Source organism: Stomoxys calcitrans, chromosome 2 (genome assembly GCF_963082655.1).
Source record: "Stomoxys calcitrans chromosome 2, idStoCalc2.1, whole genome shotgun sequence".
Taxonomy (NCBI): domain Eukaryota; kingdom Metazoa; phylum Arthropoda; class Insecta; order Diptera; family Muscidae; genus Stomoxys; species Stomoxys calcitrans.
In genome coordinates, this window is record NC_081553.1 from 43868380 (window position 1) to 43884291 (window position 15912).

General features: G+C 37.6%; 1 protein-coding gene across 4 annotated transcripts in view; it reads right to left on the reverse strand.

Annotated features, from left to right (window-relative positions):
- The window catches only part of LOC106093040 (autophagy-related protein 16), a 552907-nt gene that overhangs the window by 516863 nt on the left and 20132 nt on the right, over positions 1 to 15912 (reverse strand). For 2 of the 4 annotated variants that reach the window (XM_059361852.1, XM_059361850.1), the window contains exons 4-6: positions 14510 to 14598; positions 3443 to 3849; positions 470 to 612 (exon numbers count right to left, since the gene is read on the reverse strand). In XM_059361852.1, coding sequence (XP_059217835.1) covers positions 470 to 612; positions 3443 to 3849; positions 14510 to 14598 — 639 coding nt within the window. The remainder of the gene's footprint in view (positions 1 to 469; positions 613 to 3442; positions 3850 to 14509; positions 14599 to 15912) is intronic. The other 2 variants (XM_059361853.1, XM_059361851.1) reach the window with 2 other exon arrangements.

Consider the following 15912-nt stretch of genomic DNA (forward strand, 5'->3'; position numbering starts at 1 on the left):
TCGGTTACAAATTGAGGCCACTACGGGCTCAAGAGTTGCCAGATCTATTATGCTATATGGTGTGGTGGACTGGTGGATGGCGCTTCAAAAATCCACCTGCTGTTCAATACATAGTCTGATCCGTATAAACAAACCATCCTTGTTTGTACGTCACAGTCGCACTAAGGGCGCCACCATCTGATGCGAGGTTCAAAATGGAAACCAGAATCGGATTTGTGATCGATTGCGTAGAACTTAATATTAACACCTTTTTTATAATGGTTTTTTTCACAACTGGCCTTCATATTAGGAATCTTTTTTAAAACCTCTTATATAACATAGTCTTGGATTAATTTAATATTTTAACAAATCGTCGTTAGATTCATAGCACAAATCAATTTTACAAAGTTTTTAACATACGTATGCAAAATCTTATTTAAATATCATCGGACTTTTTACTGTGTTTAGCGTTCTTAATTGTAGGACTTACCCTTAATCTATTATCAGCTACTGTCCACACTCGAGCTCCATAGTCATTCGATGTTCCTATGATGTAGGTACCAGTGGAATCAAAATCGACGGAATTAATACCAGCACTACTGCCGCCTAATACGGCTCGCGGTTCTGATGAACCTATGGAATATAAAAATAAATAAATAAGTAAAAATAAAAAACAAAGAAATGAGAATAAACAAGTAAAAAGGCATTAAGTTCGGTAGGGCCGAAATTTGGATAACCACCACCTCGGGTATATATGAAAACTCCATTTCATCAAAATCCGGTGAAAATTGGATAACTTAAGCACCCAAATTCGGTGGTCTAATATATTGGGTTGCCCAAAAAGTAATTGCGGATTTTTTAAAAGAAAGTAAATGCATTTTTAATAAAACTTAGAATGAACTTTAATCAAATATACTTATTTTACACTTTTTTTCTAAAGCAAGCTAAAAGTAACAGCTGATAATTGACAGAAGAAAGAATGCAATTACAGAGTCACAAGCTGTGAAAAAATTTGTCAACGCCGACTATATGAAAAATCCGCAATTACTTTTTGGGCAATCCAATAGATGTCACAATTCAATTTGGTAGAACAAAATATTGGTCTTTTTGGCAGATATATCCACTTATAAACCGATCTGAACCATTTTAAGGTCGGATATCGTGAGGCTCAGAAAAACTCACTGTTTCCAATTTCATAAATAAAGCTTTTATGGGCTTCAGTCCCCATATCGGCAGATCGGTCTATATGATAGCTTTGTCTAAATATAGTCCAATCTGAACCATATTTAGGACGGATGTTGGGAGATCTTAACCTACTCACTGTTTCAAATTTCAGGGAAATCGGGTAATAAATAAAGCTTCTATTGGCTTCAGAGCCTTTATCGGCAGATCGGTCTATATGACAGCTATATCTAAATATAGTCCGATCTGCACCATATTTGGATCGGGAGGTCTTAACCTACTCACTGTTTCAAATTTCAGCGAAATTGGGTAATAAGTAAAGCTTTTATGGTCTTCAGACCCTTTATCGGCAGATCGGTCTATATGGCAGCTATATCTAAATATAGTCCGATCTGAACCATATTTACGTGAGATGTCGGGAGGCTTAAAATAACCCACTGTTTTAAATTTCTGCGAAATCGGGTAATAAATAAAGCTTTTATGAGCTTCAGACCCTTTATCGGGAGATCGGTCTATATGGCAGCTATATCTAAATATTGTCCGATCTGAACCATACTCAGGTCAGATATCGGGAGGCTTAAAATAACCTATTGTTTAAAATTTCAGCGAAATTGGGCAATAAATAAAGCTTTCATGGGCTTCAGACCCTTTATCGGCAGATCGGTCCATATGGCAGCTATATCTAAATACAGTCTGATCTGAACTATATTTTTAGGCCTAAACCTACTCACAGTTTTAAATTTCTGCGAAATCGGATAAAAAATAAAGCTTTTATGGGCTTCAGACCCTTTATCGGCAGATCGGTCTATATTTCAGCTAAATATCTCAATTTTTGAAGCCTGTAGAGTGATTACAACAGACGGACGGACAGACGGATAGACGGACAGACACACGGACATCGTTAAATCGTCTTATAATTTTACGACGATTCGAAATATATATACTTTGTAGGGTCGGAAATTGATATTTCGATGTGTTGTAAATTGAATGACTAAACGAATAAACCGCCTATCCTACGGTTGTGGGTATAAAAACAAGTAAAAGCGTGCTAAGTTCCGCCGGGCCGAATCTTATATACCCTCCACCATGGATCGCATTTGTCGAGTTCTTTTTCCGGTATCTCTTTTCAGGCAAACATACGATAAAAGGAAAGTATTGCTATAATATAGGAGATATAATATGAAGTCATCGTACGATTTGGACCATAATTGAATTGAATGTTGGAGACCATAGTAGAAGTCGTTGTATAAAATTTCAGCCAATTCGAATAAAAATTGCGCCCTTAAAGGGCTCAAGAAGTGAAATAGGTAGATCGATTTATATGGGAGTTGTATCAGGCTATAGACTGATTCAGACCATAATTGACATGTATGTTGAAATTCATGAGAGAAGTTGTTGTACGAAATTTCAGCCAAATCGGATAATAATTGCGACCTCAAGATGCTCAAGAAGTCAAGACCCCAGATCGGTTTATATGGCAGCTATATCAGGTTATGGAGCAATTAAAACCATATTTGGCATTTGGTTAGAAGTCATAACAAAACACTTCTTGCAAAATTTCAGCCAAATCGGATAAAAATTGCGCCTTCTAGTGGCTCAAGATGTCAAGATTCAAGATCGGTTTATATGGCAGGTACATCAAGTTATAGACCGATATGAACCATATTTAGCATAGTTTTGGAAGTCATAACAAAACACTTGCAAAATTTCAGCCAAATCGGATAAGAATTGCGCCCTCTAGAGGCTGAAGAAGTCAAGACCCCAGACCGGTTTATAAGACAGCTATATCAGGTTATGGACCTATTTGAAACACACTTAACACAGTTGTTGAAAATCATAAAAAAACACCTCATGCTAAATTTCAGCCAAATCAGGTAAGAATTGCGACCTCTAGTGACTTGAGAAGTCAAGATCCTAGATTGGTTTATAGGGCAGCTATATAAAGACATGGACTGATATGCCTCATTTACAATCCCAACCGAGCTACACTAATAAGAAGTATTCGTGCAAAATTTCAAGCGGCTAGCTTTACTCCTTCGAAAAATAGCGTGCTTTCGACAGACAGAGGGACGGACGGACGAACATGGCTAGATCGACCTAAAATGACATGACGATCAAGAATATATATACTTTATGGGGTCCCAGAGGAATATTTCGAGCAGTTACAAACAGAATGACGAAATTAGTGTAACCCCATCCAATGGTGGAGGGTATACAAATAACAAATTAAAAAAAAAGTGCAATGAAATTTATTGTGAAAATACAATTTTTTGCTACTTACCTTTCCCCACATCCCATAATTTGACCTTACGATCGGCACCACCCGTTGCTATGACACGTTCTATGGGAGCCCAACGCACCGCATGCGATTCCGTTTCATGAGCTTCAAATTTCATATAAATATTGGTCGGATTTGCACTGTTCATATAGCCAAGGCCACTAACGTGAAACTGATCGTTGGGTGAACCATACATCTCTGCATCACAGCCAGTCTCTATATTGTGATCACCACTCAAAGTGTCACGATCACTGTCGTCATAGGACTCACCGCCAGCACCACCACCGTGTATGGACGAACTAGAGGAGTTACGATGATGAGTAAAAGATGAGTTGGGTTCACGTACAGCGTCTTCTAGATCACGTTTCAGTTTGTCGGAACGTTTTCTGAAAATTGACGGCAGTCTTTTTCTAGATATCGTAATTACAGATGAGGGTGGGTGGGTAGAGGAAGATAAGTGTGTGTGTGTTTTTGTTTTGTAGTGGTAGGATATACACAGAGTTTATTTGTGTTTGACGTTTTTTTTTTTTTTGTCAGGGGTGGGAGTTTGGTAGTAAGGAAAAAGGAAACGATTTTCCCAAAAGGGGGGATAATGTTTGGTTTTTGGGTTGGTGGAGAAGGTTTTTTTTATATTTTTATTGATTGAGTGTAAGTGTTGTTGTTGTTGGATTATATTTTTGTTTTATTGGTTGTTGTTTGTTTAGGATTATCATCAACATTTACACACATACACACACACGCACGCACAAACACACACATAAGAAAAAAAATATGGAAAAAAAGGAGAGAGAAAAGAAAGAAAAAAGTGTTGGTTTCTGTTGGTTTTTCATGTCATCATTTCATCAATTTTGAAACATTTTCCAAATTAGTTTTCTTTTTAATTATTTTACTTAAATTCAAACAAAATTAAGCGTTTTGGTGGTAGTTGGTGGAGGGGTGAATGATTTTTTTTTTTTTTAATTAAGAATAATTTTGGTTTGTTTTTTTTTTATTAATTAGAATTTATTTATTTTTAATTTGATTTTGTTTTTTTTATTATTTTAGTTTTGCATTCAAAATGTTGTGAAATGTTGTACGTAATGATGATGGGCATTGTGAAGAATATGTTGTACAATTTCTGAGTGGACTTTGAAATGAAATGAAACACATGTGGAATTTGTGATTAAAAAAATTGCCATAAAGCTTTGTCATCCAAGAGCAATCAAGCAGTAGTAGATGTTTGCCAAATACACATGTTAATGAGTGAAAGGTGGAGTGAGGTGGGGTTGTGGTGGTGAACATGGGGTTTGATTTAATTGCAGAGAATTTTAATTTTTTCTTTTTTAATTTTCATGCATTTTAATTTGGATTTTTTTTTTGCGTTCATTGTGAATGGGACATTTGTGAATTACAAAAGTGGAGGGCTGGGCACAGATTTTCATGTAGAAATATTCAAACAAAAAAAAAGAGGGGAAAAAGTCAGCGTTTAATTCTTACCAATTCGTTAGGATTTTATCCATTTAAATGGTATATATGGGAGAGACAAATCAATAAAATTTTCAAAAATATTCTCAGCGAACCTTTCAAATCTGAAAAACCGTTTGTCCTAACTTCAAAGATTTGATTTGTCCTAACTTAAAAATAATGAACTTATTTCAATCAATTTGCTAATTTTTTCTGAGTTTAACGAAAACATTTCCTTTGACGAAAGCGAGTTTATCGATATTAAAGAATTTTGGGTAGTTTTAGAAATTCTTAACTTTGCGTCTTATTATTGCAGACAAATATCTTTTAATAAAGATCTTTATATCGTTGTAGGTTAGGAAATTTACTTGGAAAAAGGATACAAGGACACATTCCATTAAGGAACAGGTCCAAACTTCTCACATATAAATGAGTGCAGTCCGATTCAAGTTTAAGCTCAAAGATAAGGGGCCTCCTTTTTATAGCCGAGTCCGAAAGGCGAGCCGCAGTGCGACACCTCTTTGGAGAGAAGTTTTACTTGGCATAGTACCTCACAAATGTCGCCAGCATTAGGAGGGGAAAACCAACGGGGAAAATTTTTCTGATGGTTTCGCCAGGATTCGAACCCAGGTGTTCAGCGTCATAGGCAAACATGCTAACCTCTGCGCTAATTTAGAGATCGATATTCGAAACGGAAGTTTGGCTCCGCTAATACATAAAGTCGTAAATTTAACAAGTAAAAACTTGCTAAGTTCGGCCCGGCCGAATCTTGGGAATCCATTGTAACGATTCGTTGTCGACTCGTACATAATAGAACTTTTTGGGCCTTGGCCGTCCCCGAATATTATGCTCATTGACTTTACATTTTTGCATATTACATCAACCGTGGCCACTGTGCAGTTGTCATCTCTTTATCCACTGTGCCTCAGTATCCGTCCGTAGTTATTTACTTAAATACTCATATACCAGCCACAGTCATCCGATCATATATTTGTTCATACAAACATAAGCTGGTCTCGTTACACACATCGTTTTTCACGGGCCATGGGACCATGTACGGATGGTTGTGTGGTCAAACCATCCGTACATATGTATGTTGATATGAACACACGCTGACCGTGGTTGTTCGCGCAGCTGGTGGACTTTCATACACACTGGTAATAAGGGTACACGAACTGATATGAGAATGGGCATTAATATCTTGGCACTGGTGATCTCATTGAAAGTCGTTATTCGATGTCTTTTTTTAACAAGACAAGTGGAATATATTTCTCATTTGGTTCATTTGACAGTCTGTACTTAATGTCACACCTTTCTGAGAATGGGCATGAGTCGCTCGTCCGCAGTCGTTCACTCCGAAGCCCTTGAGATCTCATCAGCTAACGCGATTTGTTCGCTTCTGAACGCGATTCGTTCGCTTCCCAACGCGACTCGTTCGCTTCCTAACGCCCAAGCCATATCCGAAACCCGAATCAGCCCACGGATGGAAGTTAACCGAATACCAGCCAAAACATCCCATGAACCATCCGTCCGAGTACCGACGGAATATCAGCCGAAACATTCCAAGAACCATCCGTCCGAATACCGAAAAAATCTACCGAATACCAGCCGAAATATCCCAAGAACCATCCGTCCGAATACCGAAGAAATCTACCGAATACCAGCCGAAACATCACATGAACCATCCGTCCGAATACCGAAGAAATCTACCGATTCCAATCAACGCACTGCAACTAAGAGCTTAGTACACCATCGTGAATTGCAGGTTCGTGGATTGTTGGTTTGTGGGTCCTTAAGGTTAAATCCTGGACGTCTGTTGGTCTACCTCAGCCGAGAATGTAAGCTTCTTGGTGCCGGAGAAGACTAATCAGGAGATCGGCTTATTGCAAATGCAAATTTTGCCCATGAACATTCCATTAAGGAACAGCGGCAAACTTCTCACATATCAATGAGTGCAGTCCGATTCAAGTTTAAGCTCAATGATAAGGGGCCTCCTTTTTATAGCCGAGTCCGAACGGCGTGCCGCAGTGCGACACCTCTTTGGAGAGAAGTTTTACATGGCATAGTACCTCAAAAATGTTGCCAGCATTAGGAGGGGAAAACCACCGCTGAAAATTTTTTTCTGATGGTTTCGCCAGGTTTCGATCCCAGGCGTTCAGCGTCATAGGCGGACATGCTAACCTCTGCGCTACGGTGGCCTCCGGCGGGATCGGCTTATATGAGAGCTATAACAGGTGTAGCGCCAATTTAGGCAATACTAACAACATTGGCTGGAAGTCATGGAAAGACTATATGCAAAATTTTAGCATATGACCCTTTTATGGACCCAAGATTTTAAATCGGGAAATCGGTATAAATGACTGATTTGTTGTTTTTGTTGTAGCAGTGTGTTGTACACTGAGGCGGAAGCCCTTGGCGATGAAGGAACCCATCGAGAGAGAGAGAGCGATCTGTGCCCTATTGAAGACAAATGTCGAAGTGCCTTACACAGCTCCCTGTGTCAAATTTCAGCGAAATCAAGAACTTAAATAGGGAGATCGGTATAAATGGCAGCTTTATCCAAATAAAGCCCGACATTGATATACTTAGGTTTCTACAGCCTTAAAAGTACATATCGTAAGAAAGATATACATGAGACTCTATCTAAATCACCACCGATTTGGATGAAATTTTGCACATACAGACCCAGATTGGACCCAGATTACAGATTGGGTCAATATGGATATCAAATGAAAGGTATTTAAGGGTAGAGTACGAACTTGAGACTACAATTTGACCCCAAGGGTCGAGGTGTCCGCTCCACTAAAAAACCGCCCAAAAATTAAAATATTTACTTATTGGGCCATTATAGGTATCAAATAAAAGGTAATTGGAAGTATACTAAACTTATATAAAAATTTGGGCTTAAGTCCCAGCGGGCCGTCCCACCACCTCCCAGAAACCGCTTTAAAATGCCATATTTAGCTATTGGGGCAATATGGGTATCAAATGAAAGATAATTTGAAGAGAATATGAATACGTCCCAGGGGAATGCCCCAGCCCTAAAACCCGTCCAATTTTGACCTGTTTAACGATTGGGCCAATATGAGTATTAAATGGAAGGTTATTGGAAGTAGAATACGAAATTACATTAAAACTGGTTTAGTCCCAGAGAGACGCCCAACCCAAGAACCACCCCAAACGTACATGTAGGATGATCGGGACAATATGAGATACAAACGAAATGTACTTGAGAGTCCAATACAAAACTTATGTAAAAATGTGGAGTCTATCCGCAGGCGAGTTGCCCAACTTCAAAAGTGCGACTCATATTGATATGTACACCGAAAGGGCAATATGGGACGAATGGTATTTGAGAGAATCATACGAAACTTTTATTAAAATTTGGATAAATTACCAGGGTAAATTTAGAGTTAAATACAAATATAAATTATTTTAAAATTTGGACCATGTCAAAAGCGGGCCGCAAAACCTTAAGGGTGTCTATAGACCAAAAATTGATCTGTGCAAATGTGTCAGCTCATTACCTTCTTTTTAAAAGACTGCAGCGTGACGGACAGGACTTATTTTTAAGACAATCAAGAATATATGTATATACTTATTAATGTCGGAAATCGATATTTTAATGTGGAAATGACACAATGAATATACCAAGTTTCAGCGAATTATTTTTATTTTTAAACTATCAAACTATACTGTATGTTAAAAATTTCGTACTACACAGTACTCTCCAATGACCTCGGATAAAGCTCTTTATGTTTGTTTTTAAGACACTTAGTGTCACTAAGATATTGTAAAGACTTTGGGTATGAGATGAAAAAAAAAAGTTTTCTCTCTATTAAAATTCGACTTTTAGAAGGATTATATAACTTGATTTAAACACTTTTCCTATCGAGTTAAACTTTTTTATTAACATTAAGGGTCTAGTGTAATATTACTTGCTTTAAGCGACATCCATCAAATTCATTTCAAATCCACCTTAATCAGAAAACTTAAAAAATTCGACATTATAATCTCACAAAACTCATAGGTAATAATCAGTTTTGTTATGATGTTTTATTCAAACCTACACCAATCCATACCAAATCACTTGTATCTTTAAGATTGTAAGACACAATTTCAACCACGAGAAAAAAAAATTTGGACAAAAACGAACAATAACCACACTTTGTAGGGAAAAGAAATTTTAAATCATGCAAAACTACAAATATTCTACAGCGTAACTTGGTTGTACTGAAAAAATTAAATAAAACATTAAAATTTTTTTTTTATAAAAACTAAAAATTAAAAACCTTAATTTCAATATTCAACAAAGTTGTATTAAAACAAGTAAAAAGGCATTAAGTTCGGCCGGGCCGAACTTTGGATACCCACCACCTCGGGTATATATGTAAACCCCCTTGGTCACAATCCAGTGAAAATTGGATGACTTAAGCATCCAAATTCGGCAGGGAAATTGAGTGATCTAGTAAATATAAATAACTGTTCAATTTTGTGGATTAAAATATTTGTCTTTTTGGCAGCTAGGATCGGAACCAAATTTCGACGAAATCGGGTAATAAATAAAGCTTTTATGAGCTTCGGACCCTTAATCGGCATATCGGTCTATATTACAGCAAAAGCTAAATGCATTCTGATATTTACTATATTTGGTTCAGATGGCGGGTAGCTTAAAACAACTCACTGTTTTAAGCTACCCGAATTCGGATAGAAGGTAAAGCTTTTATGGGTTCCCGACCCTTAAACGGCAGACCGTTCTATATGGCAGCTATATCTAAATATAGTTCGATCTGAAACATATTTGGGGCGGATGTTGGGAGGCTTAAAACCACTCACTGTTTCAAATTTCAGAGAAATCGGGCAATAAATGCACCTTTTAAGGGCTCAGACCCTTAACCGGCAGATCGGTCTATATGGCAACTATATCTAAATATAGACCGATCTGAACCAAAATTAACTCAGATGTCGCGAGGCTTAAGACAACTCACTGTTTTAAATTCCAGCGAAATCGGGTAATAAATAAAACTTGTATGGGCTTGAGACCCTTTATCGGCAGATCGGTCCATATGAAAACTATATCTAACTATAGTCCGATCAGAACCATATTAAGGTCGGATATCGAAAGGCTTAAAACAACTCACTGTTCCAAATTCCAGCTAAATCGGGTAATAAATAAAACTTGTATGGGCTTGAGACCCTTTATCCGCAGATCGGTCTATATGCCAGCTTTTTCTAACTATAGTCCAATCAGAACCATATTAAGGTCGGATGTTAGGAGGCCTAAAATTACTTACTGTTTCGAATTTCAGCTAAATCGGGTAATAAATAAAGCTTTGATGGGCTTCAGAACCCTTTATGGGCAGATCGGTCTATATGGCAGCTATATATAAATATAATCCGATCTGAACCACAATTGGGTCCTATATTGGGAGGCCTGAAACTACTCACTGTATCAAATTTCAGGGAAATCGGTAAAAAAAAAATTCATGGGCTTCAGACATTTTATCTGGAGATCGGTCTATATGGCAGCTATATATAAATATAGACCCATCTGAACCATATTTAGGTCAGACATTGGGAGGCTTACAACAGTTTCAAATTTCAATGAAATCGGATAAAAAGTAAAGCTTTTATGGGTTTCAGACCCTTTATCGTAAGATCGGTCTATATGGCAGCTATTTATATCTTAATATGGTCCGATCTAAATCATATTTAGGTCAGGTATCGGGAGGCTTAAAATAACCCAATGTTTCAAATTTCAGCACAATCCGGCTATAAATAAAGCTTTTGTGGACTTCAGACCCTTTATCGGCAGATCGGTCTATATGGCAGCCATATCCAAATGTAGTGCGATCTAAACCATATTTAGGTCAGGTAACGGGAGGCTTAAAATAACCCACTGTTTAAAATTTCAGCACAATCCGGCTATAAATAAAGCTTTTATGGACTTCAGACCCTTTATCGGCAGGTCGGTCTAAATGACAGCTATATCTAAATATAGTCCGATCTGAACCATATTTGGGTCCTATGTTGAGAGGCCTAAAACTATTCAAATTCAAATGCACATTTTGCCCATGAACATTCCACTAAGGAACAGGGGCAAACTTCTCACATATCAATGAGTGCAGTTCGATTCAAGTTTAAGCTCAATGATAAGGGGCCTCCTTTTTAAAGCCGAGTCCGAATGGCGTGCCGCAGTGCAAAACCTCTTTGGAGAGAAGTTTTACATGGGATAGTATCGCAGAAATGTTGCCAACATTAGGAGGGGAAAACTACCGTTGAAAATTTTTTCTGACGGCCTCGCCAGGATTCGAACCCAGGTGTTCAGCGTCATAGGCGGACATGCTAACCTCTGCGTTTCGGTGGCAGCTATATCCAAATCTGGACTAATCTGAGTAAAATTGAAGAAGGATGTCGAAGGGCTTAACACAACTCACTGTCCCAAATTACGGCGACATCGGACAATAAATGCGCTATTTCTGGCCCCAAAACCTAAAACCGAGAGATCGGTCTATATGGCAGCTATATCCAAATATTGACCGATCTGTGCCGTAATGCAGAAGTATGTCAAGGGGTTTAACTTAACTCAATGTCCCAAATTTCGGTGACATCGGACAATAAATGCGCCTTTTATGGACCTAAGACCCTAAATAGGAGGATCGGTCTATATTGCAGCTATATCCAAATCTGGACCAATCTGGGCCAAATTGACGAAGGATGTCAAGGGGTTTAACTTAACTAATGTCCCAAATTTCAGCGACATCGAACAATAAATGCGCCTTTTATGGGCCTAAGACCCCAAATCGGAGGATCGGTCTATATGGCAGCTATATCCAAATCTGGACCGATCTTGGCCAAATTGACAAATGATGTCGAAGGGCCTAACAACTCACTGTCCCAAATTTCAGCAAAATCGGATAATAAATGTGGCTTTTATGGGCCTAAGACCCTAAATATGAGGATCGGTCTCTATGGCAGCTATTCCAAATGTGGACCGATCGGAGCCAAATTGACGAAGGATGTCAAGGGGATTAACTTAACTCAATTTCCCAAATTTTGGCGATATCGGACAATAAATGCGCCTTTTATGGGCCTAAAACCCTAAATCGGAGGATCGGTCTATATGGCAGCTATATCCAAATGTGGACCGATCGGAGCCAAATTGAAGAAGGATGTCGAAGGGCCAAATATAACTCACTGTCCCAAATTTCGGCGACATCGGATAATAAATGCGCCTTTTATGCGCCTAAAACCCTAAATAGGAGGATCGTTCTATATGGCAGCTATATCCAAATCTAAACCGATCTGGGCCAAATTCACGAAGGATGTCGAGGGGTCAAACACAACTCACTGTTCCAAATTTCAGCAAATTGGGATAATAAATGTGGCTTTTATCGCCATAAGACCCTTAATCGGAGGATTGGTCTATATGGCAGCTACATTCAAATCTGGACCGATCTGGGCCAAATTGACGAAGTATGTCGAGGGGCATAACACAACTCACTGTCCCAAATTTCAGGGGCCTAACACAACTCACTGTCTCAAATTTCAGCAAAATCGGATAATAAATGTGGCTTTTATGGGCCTAAGGCCCTAAATCGGAGGATCTGTCTATATGGCAGCTATATCCAAATCTGGACCGATCTGGGCCAAATTGACGAAGGATGTCGAAGGGTCTATCAAAACTCACTGTCCCAAATTTCAGCAAAATCAGATTATAAATTTTTACTTTTATGGGCCAAAGACCCTAATTCGGCGGATCGGTCTATAAGGGGGCTACATCAAGATAGAGTTCGATATAGTCCATCTTCGAACTTAAAAAAGAATCTGTGCAAAGTTACAGCTCAATATCTCTATTTTTGAAGACTGTAGAGTGATTTCAACAGACAGACGGACGGACATGTCTAGATCGTCTTAGATTTTTACGCTGATCAAGAATATATATACTTTATAGGGTCGGAAATGGATATTTCGATGTGTTGCAAACGGAATGACAAAATAAATATACCCCCATCCTTCGGAGATGGGTATAAAAACAAATGTGGAAAACTTGTACTATTTTTGTTAACAACGTTCCATTGAAGCCAAACCCTAGCCTGAAATTTTATTGCTTGCCTTCAATAGGCGTTTTACATTACTCAGAATACCTTATATTAGGTTGCCCAAAAAGTAATTGCGGATTTTTCATATAGTCGGCGTAGACAAATTTTTTCAACGGCTTGTGACTCTATAATTGCATTCTTTCTTCTGCCAGTTATCAGCTGTTACTTTTAGCTTGCTTTAGAAAAAAAGTGCGTGAAATTTTGTTTACATTTGTTTGTTTGGCGTCAATTTTAATATGGGTACCACATGTATTCAAAGAAATTCATTTAACAAACCGAATCAACGCTTGTGATATGCACCTTAAACGCAATGAATTCGATCTGTTTTTAAAACGAATCATAACTAAAGATGAAAAATGGATTGTTTACAACAACGCTAGTCGAAAACGATCATGGTCCAAGCATGGTGAACCAGCTCAAACCACTTCAGGGGTGTTATCCACCAAAAGAAGGTTATGCTGTCTGTTTGGTGGGATTGGAAGAGTGTGGTATATTTTGAGCTGCTTGCAAGGAACCAAACGATTAATTCGGATGTTTACTGTCAACAATTGGACAAATTGAATACAGCCATCAAGGAGAAGCGACCAGAATTGGTCAATCGTAAAGGTGTCATATTCCACCAGGACAACGCTAGACCGCACACATCTTTGGTCACTCGCCAAAAACTGAGTGAGCTTTTGATGCATCCACCATATAGCCCTGACCTTGCACCATCAGACTACCATTTATTGTATTTCGATCTTTGCAGAACTCCTTAAATGGTAAAACTTTCGGCAATGATGAGGCTATATAATCGCACTTGGTTCAGTTTTTTGCAGATAAAGGCCAGAAGTTCTATGAGCGTGGAATACTAAATTTGCCAGGAAGATGGCAAAAGGTTATCGAACAAAATGGCAATTATATATTTGATTAAAGTTCATTCTAAGTTTAATTATCCGATCCGAAGTTATGGATTGTTTAATGTGCTGGATTGCCATTCGTGACCACTGTTCGCCGGACTTTTTTTAACAACAAGCTTTTCTGGACACAATTATTGTAAGTATTTTCTGCATCATTATTCATTCATTTTTCATTTTTCAAAATTTAACTAAAAATACACTTTTCCTACTTTTTTCTTCTTCAGTACAACCTAATAATCGTTAAAAGCCAAATAAAGCTACAACTAAACTACTTCAACAAAAAACATTGGTTACTTCTACTAACAGGGCAATGTTTCAATAAAAAAAGGACAACATCGATTTAATGAATGAAAATAAAATGACAACAAAGCATGTAAAAGGAACAGGAAGCAGGTTGGGGATCATATGTACAAAAAAAAATAAAATGCCACAATTTAACATTAAAAAAAACAACCAATAACCAAGGAATTTTGCCAATTTGGAAAACACATACACCAAGAAAAAAAAAACAAACTATTGTTACTACAAATATATGAAGGGGGGGAAATACAAAATGTAACACATTCAACACATATACAACAAGAAAAGATGGGAATGAAATTTAGCACCAAATACCAAGATCTTACCTTATAAAGCTTTCGTTTTCCTCATTTAACTTATCGGCATCCTTTGATTTGTAATGCATCAAACGATCCAGCAGACGGCGATTCTCGTCCTGGCAAAGTTCAGGTTTATGGGTTGTAGTCGTTGTCACAGTTATAGAAGTAGAAGAAGAAGAAGAAATGGAAACAATTTTTTTAATTTTCTTTAACATTTTTGTTGCGACCAAAATTTCTTTTTTTTTTTTCTTAAGCACTAATATTATTCCTCTAGTATGCAACGTGCATTTGCCGACTATGTCAACGAGAGAATAAGAAATGTTCCATATTTTATTTCCATTGCATCAGCCAACGGATTATTTTGGTTTATACTAAATATACTCTGATACATAATAGTCTGAGTATACTTGTTTTCTTTTTTAGCCAATATTTAGCTCTGTAATTTCTCTGGTTGTTTACTTTTTACACTCCTCTCTGTCATTTATCATATTGTGGTCAAACACTTTATATGCCTATAAATTATCCATGATTATCCTTAAGATTGTCACAATGCTTATTTTCCAACCTACGATAATGACAATATATTGAACGTTAAGGGAAATGTCCATCAATCAAATATAACACAAATAGGCGACACATTGTCTATGGTTAGTTAAATGTGAGAAGGCGAAATTCGGCAAAAAACATATGGCGAAATAAATTTTCTGTAAAATTCAAAGCGAAACAAATGCGTGAAATTGTAATAACCTGAATTACAGTAACGGTGCAGGTTGTTAAAAAGTTCGGGATGGAAATGCATAAGAGGGAATAGTGTTTATTTACATTTTTTTTGGAGTTCCAGATGTCGTAGGTGGCGGACAAAACCATAGCCGAAAGTCATTACCACGCGCAAAAAAAGAATTCAATGGGCATAAACAAAGTTTCGGCAGTTATACTTCTTTTGTGAAAAAGTTGGGGCTTTGTTTATGATAAAATTGCAAGCATTTGTATCGAATATAAAGGATGGATATTGTCAAACATTTTGTTGCTTCCATCGGCATGAGGATTTTTATTTGCACACGCAAAAAAATAAAACATTAAGGAAATTTTTAACGACAAACAAAAAAAGTTATAACGGAGTTTTGCTTTTATTGTAACCGTGTAACGTTTCGCTACAACTTTTAAAAACGTTAGTCACAAACGTAGTATTATTGAACGTAACTAAAACAACAAACAAATTTTGCCCATGAACATTCCACTAAGGAACCGGGGCAAACTTCTCACAAATCAATGAGTGCAGTCCGATTCAAGTTTTAGCTCAATGATAAGGGGCCTCCTTTTTATAGCCGAGTTCAAACGGCGTGCCGCAGTGCGACACCTCTTTGGAGAGAAATTTAACATGGCATATTACCTCACAAATGTTGCCAGCATTAGGAGGGGAAAGCCACCGC